The 4555-nt window shown below is 41.8% G+C and overlaps 1 protein-coding gene across 1 annotated transcript in view; it reads right to left on the bottom strand.

Annotated features, from left to right (window-relative positions):
• Nucleotides 1-376: 376 nt before the first annotated feature.
• The window catches only part of LOC119288095 (protein MLN51 homolog), a 6749-nt gene continuing 2570 nt past the window's right edge, over nucleotides 377-4555 (bottom strand). The window contains exons 2-10 of the mRNA XM_037567719.1: nucleotides 4197-4299; nucleotides 3693-4093; nucleotides 2973-3601; nucleotides 2739-2853; nucleotides 2374-2496; nucleotides 1881-1933; nucleotides 1687-1732; nucleotides 1417-1597; nucleotides 377-776 (exon numbers count right to left, since the gene is read on the bottom strand). Of these exons, the coding sequence (XP_037423616.1) occupies nucleotides 1570-1597; nucleotides 1687-1732; nucleotides 1881-1933; nucleotides 2374-2496; nucleotides 2739-2853; nucleotides 2973-3601; nucleotides 3693-4093; nucleotides 4197-4299 (1498 nt within the window). The 3' untranslated portion in view covers nucleotides 377-776; nucleotides 1417-1569. The remainder of the gene's footprint in view (nucleotides 777-1416; nucleotides 1598-1686; nucleotides 1733-1880; nucleotides 1934-2373; nucleotides 2497-2738; nucleotides 2854-2972; nucleotides 3602-3692; nucleotides 4094-4196; nucleotides 4300-4555) is intronic.

Genomic DNA, 4555 nt, shown 5'->3' with positions numbered 1-4555 from the left:
GTGCAAACGAGCCTGGGCACCGAAACGCCCTACTCGATACAAGGATGCCTGCATGAGTGAGGGTTGGTGCAGGCGGATCAGCATATTGGATACGACCGAATTGGTGCACTGCACGGAGATACGGCACGGGATTTTCCGCATAGGAGTAGCATGGATTGGGTGCTCGATAGTAATTCCTCTCACTCTCAGGGAAGACAGTGGTTTACAGTGTACCATCAGCTGGTGGTGGAATAAATGCCTAACTGTAAAGGCAGGACTGGGAGTGTAGAATCTATGCTTTGCATTTACTTTCTTGGACCATGCGTGCACGTACTCTACATCGGCAACCTTTGCTACATGCACAGGGGATAATGCTTGGCAAGAGTTCATGGTGTCGTTTCTGTAGTTAAATTGTTGATGCTGTAGGTAGATACAATTGAAATGTCACCGAGAGCTCGAATAAAATGTTGCTAAAATACAGAGTAATGATTTGTTCATATAGTGTACACATATGCATACGAGGTAATCTCACCATTTCTACACAAGAGGTGAGCCCAACCAAATCCATCTCTCAAACCAAACACTGACCCAAGCACACGAACGGAACCAACCTGTTCCAGCGGCGTGGAACCATGACCATTCTATTACACTTCGTTCCCCAACCAAACACGACCCCAAGAATCTCGCCTCCCGCCATCGGCAGTCTTACGTGATAGAGCAACAGAACCGCTGGCAGCGACCCATCAGAATAATCACTGCGAGTGATTATAGTGACACGGACAGCTTCAACAGTCAACCTGCAAAGGAGCAGTGTAAGGTTTGTTAACAATCATGAGCAGTGTAATGTCCATGTGGGCAATATATATCGCTAACCGCATCTTCCAGTTCAAGGCTACAAGAAAGATATAAACATCTGCTTGTACACATAATGCAATGTACTCATGAACCAGTTTAGAGCGATATCACAAGGTTCAATTATTTCTATATGAATAAGAGAACGTAGATTTAAGGGGCAAAGGACAAAATTGCCCAGGATTTAGAAATACAGTCTCAAATGTACAGTTGCTCTAAAAAAAGGTTCAAGTTATCTCTAAGATTCAAGTGCCTCCTTTTGTAGGAATAGCTTAAAAAACGTTACAATGAAGCCCAAAAAAGTGAGAATCAACATGGCTAATTGCCGGGACCAAATTGTCAACAGGCTTCCTAATTTAACTTCTAAAGCGTAGACCAATAAAAAGATATGGAATACGACCAGGAGAACCTACATCTATCGGCACACCTAGTGGACCCTGTAACCAATGACAGGCAAATAATTTTCATAATCTCAAGGCTCAGGTGAAAGGGCAGTAGCACAGGTCATCACCAGTTCATATAAACAAACATAAAATGGAAGGGAACAAAAATGGCTGGCATGCACCATGTATTGTACACATGTACCTGACATCTTTTGGATACTAAATAACCCAAAGTGCACAGAGCAGACACTGAAGTGCTTCAGCTACTCAGTAAGACCTTGTTGAGATAACAAGTCTTGCCCAAATCTTGCAAAGACCCAAAGCTCATGAAGTGCTTGTTAACATCATTCTATGGTCACTGGCCAAGGTTCATCTGCGAGTATCTGTAACAAGACATGACATGATATCAACACATGGTGCTATTATGAGAAAGCATACAGTGGACGGAATGGATATGTTTTTTTAACAATACCGGCGAGGTTTATTTTGGCGTTGACTAGGCTCATCATTTACAACTTCTGCAAAAGGGGCAAATGTGTCAAAACATTCCTAGTTTTCTAGGATCACAAAAGAGAGCAGAAACTTCTAATAAAATATCTGAAATTAAACACAGGTAAAATAACAAGGTAGAGATACGATATTGAAAAGGGAACCAAGCTGTTTTACCTGTTATTTGTGGGGGCTTCAACTGAGACGGCGCATTACTTGCACTAGGTTCTCTGTAGAGCAGCAAATAACAGAAAACCAGAATTATTCATCCTTGTTTCATTCAATGAAGTTTGATAGTGACAGAGAAAAAGTTTAATATATAATGAGATCCGACTGGTCAGTCAGTACTCAGTACTATTCGAAGACAAAGCAAGCAGACACATTGATGGGGTAAATTGACATAATACAAGTCCCAAGGCCAACTAAGTTGCTTAAAAAATAATGCATAGTTTATCACTGTTGTGAACATGCTGGTGACCTTTGCAGCTTTTGCTGTCAAGCTTTAACCCTGTCACAAAACTAGCAGGACTGTTGTTCTATGCAAAAAGAGGATGAACTCATCATAATTAAACTGATGTAACTCATCTCAAAAGTATGTACGACTACAGCTGCAATATAAGAACTCTAAAAGCCCTGCAATGCATCATGTTATAGTACTGGATCGACATACCTAGGATTAACTGAAGAAGATGCCTGCTCAGAAGGTCGGGAATAATAGCTTCCATCCATGGCAAAATAAGGTGAGCCATAAGTTGCTCCTAAACCTCCAGCGGAACCGGACAATATTGGCAGCCTGATTTCAGTCAGATGCGCCCAAACAAATAATTAGACAAGCTAACTATGAATGCCATATTCATCAAATAAATAAATGCTACATCGATAAGCCAGTCTGCGGAAGTAGTATGCAGCCATGTAATACCAATCAAAATTGCATATTAATGACTATGAAACATCATCATGGCGCAGACAACAGTAGTGCACCAGCATCGTACTAGACTGAGATGCAGAAAAAAAAGAGGATAATTAACTCCTTACCAAGCCATCTCAGAATTGCTGACGCCATGTTGTTGCTGAGACACAAATCCTGGTAAAGCCATACCGATTGAAGGAACACCAGGCACACCTGGATGCTGGCCTCCAAACTGCATAACTGTATGATAGAAAACAGTTACAACTTTACTAGTATCATTAATTACTTATTTTTCATATATATTATCATTAAGTACTCATTTTATTAAATTGCAATTTCACAGTGTTAAACTTACAAACCTGGAAAGAGTGCGGGGGTGCCATGGAAACCTTTGTCACCAAGTGAAAGGCCTCCTGTAGCTCCGAGAACATGACCTCCACCATAGGGAAAAGAAGCACGCTCTTCTCCCTGGTCACCAGGTTGCCCATTCACCGTCAATCGAGTAACAGCTTCATTTGATCCATTAGGTGAAGAAACACCAGTGTCTTCAGTCAAAACTGTAGGCGTAGGTTGTGTGAAAGATGGCATTCGACCACTACTACCAAATTGTGCACCCAACATCTGGGTTGGCATCCTTAGTGTGGATTGGGTATTTGATGATGATGGAGATGACTGTATATTTGTGCCCTTCGGTACGAAAGCCTTCCCTCTCAACAGGGGGGCATTTTGTGGGGTTGGAGAAACATGTTCCATACCAATGGGGGGTGAGAAGGGTCTACTAGTGGTACTAGGTTGTGCATTCCCCCTTTGACCAATCAGTTGTTCCTGGTGGGACGGCCTTGAAGGGTAAAATGGCGGCGAGGCTGAATTCAAGTTTGATGCAAAGGATTGCTTATTAGGAAAACCTTGCTCAGGCCGAGAATTTGAATTCTGAGGTTGGTGTTTCCCCAAATTTGCATTTGATAAAGCATTTTCAGGTTTCTGTGATCTGAAATATGATTGAAAAACAAACATGCTGCTGTTAGTTCTCTATCAAAACAAATGTGCAAAGATTGAATAAAAATAAACCTTCCACTCACTTATCATTTTGCTCTGAAGATATCTCAGTAGTACTGCGACGTGGTTGGTAACGTCTAGAGCCTCTGCCACGAATTACGCTTGGTGTGGCCTTACGACTTCTGGAACCGTCATTATAAGTGTGAGATTCTTTTGGAACCACATCAAAGTTATCAACATCATCATTGCGAGCATGAGACGATTTAGGAGCTCTGTTCTTCCTGTGCTCACGCAGGACTGGTCCAGCATTTTTTGTATTATCAAGGGAAACTAGAGATCCCTTTGGAACATAGCTGTAGTTCTGGTTACCATCATGATTATGTGCTCGAGACCTGTTGCCTCTGAAATTACCACGGCCAACACCACGAGTCCTACCGCCAGGTCCACCAACACGCCCTCCAGAGCGGCCCCTTGGATTTCTCATCTGAAAGCACAATTGACAAAAAAAAAGCATATTGGTAAGGAAACATGCATCAGCAGTTCAATGCATAGTAGAAAATAAGATAGCATAGTAGTCAGTTACTCACATTGCCATTATGATAACCACGTGGATGCATCTCATCAAATCTGTCATGGACCCAAGCTTCCTCCTCTTTAGGATTCCACAAGTTCCTATTACTCAGTGTTCTCCTAAATTGAGAATATGGATAGATTAGAAAGCAGTTGAAACCTGGATAATGTAATCATAATACAGATTAAGCATCATTAGGCCTTGTACAATGCAAGGTGCTTAGAGAAATAAACCAGGTTTTTCTTAAGCACCGGTGTTTATTTGTACAGGGGTAGACGCTTAATTAGGCATCTCTCCTGTAGAAATAGGCACCGGTGCTTCAGAAAAAACCCGGTTTATATTTTTCTAAGCACCTACCATTGTACAATACCTTAG

The sequence above is a fragment of the Triticum dicoccoides genome, chromosome 1A (assembly GCF_002162155.2).
Source record: "Triticum dicoccoides isolate Atlit2015 ecotype Zavitan chromosome 1A, WEW_v2.0, whole genome shotgun sequence".
Lineage (NCBI taxonomy): Eukaryota > Viridiplantae > Streptophyta > Magnoliopsida > Poales > Poaceae > Triticum > Triticum dicoccoides.
Note: the sequence above shows the minus strand (reverse complement) of the source record. Positions and strands in the feature narration are given on the sequence as shown.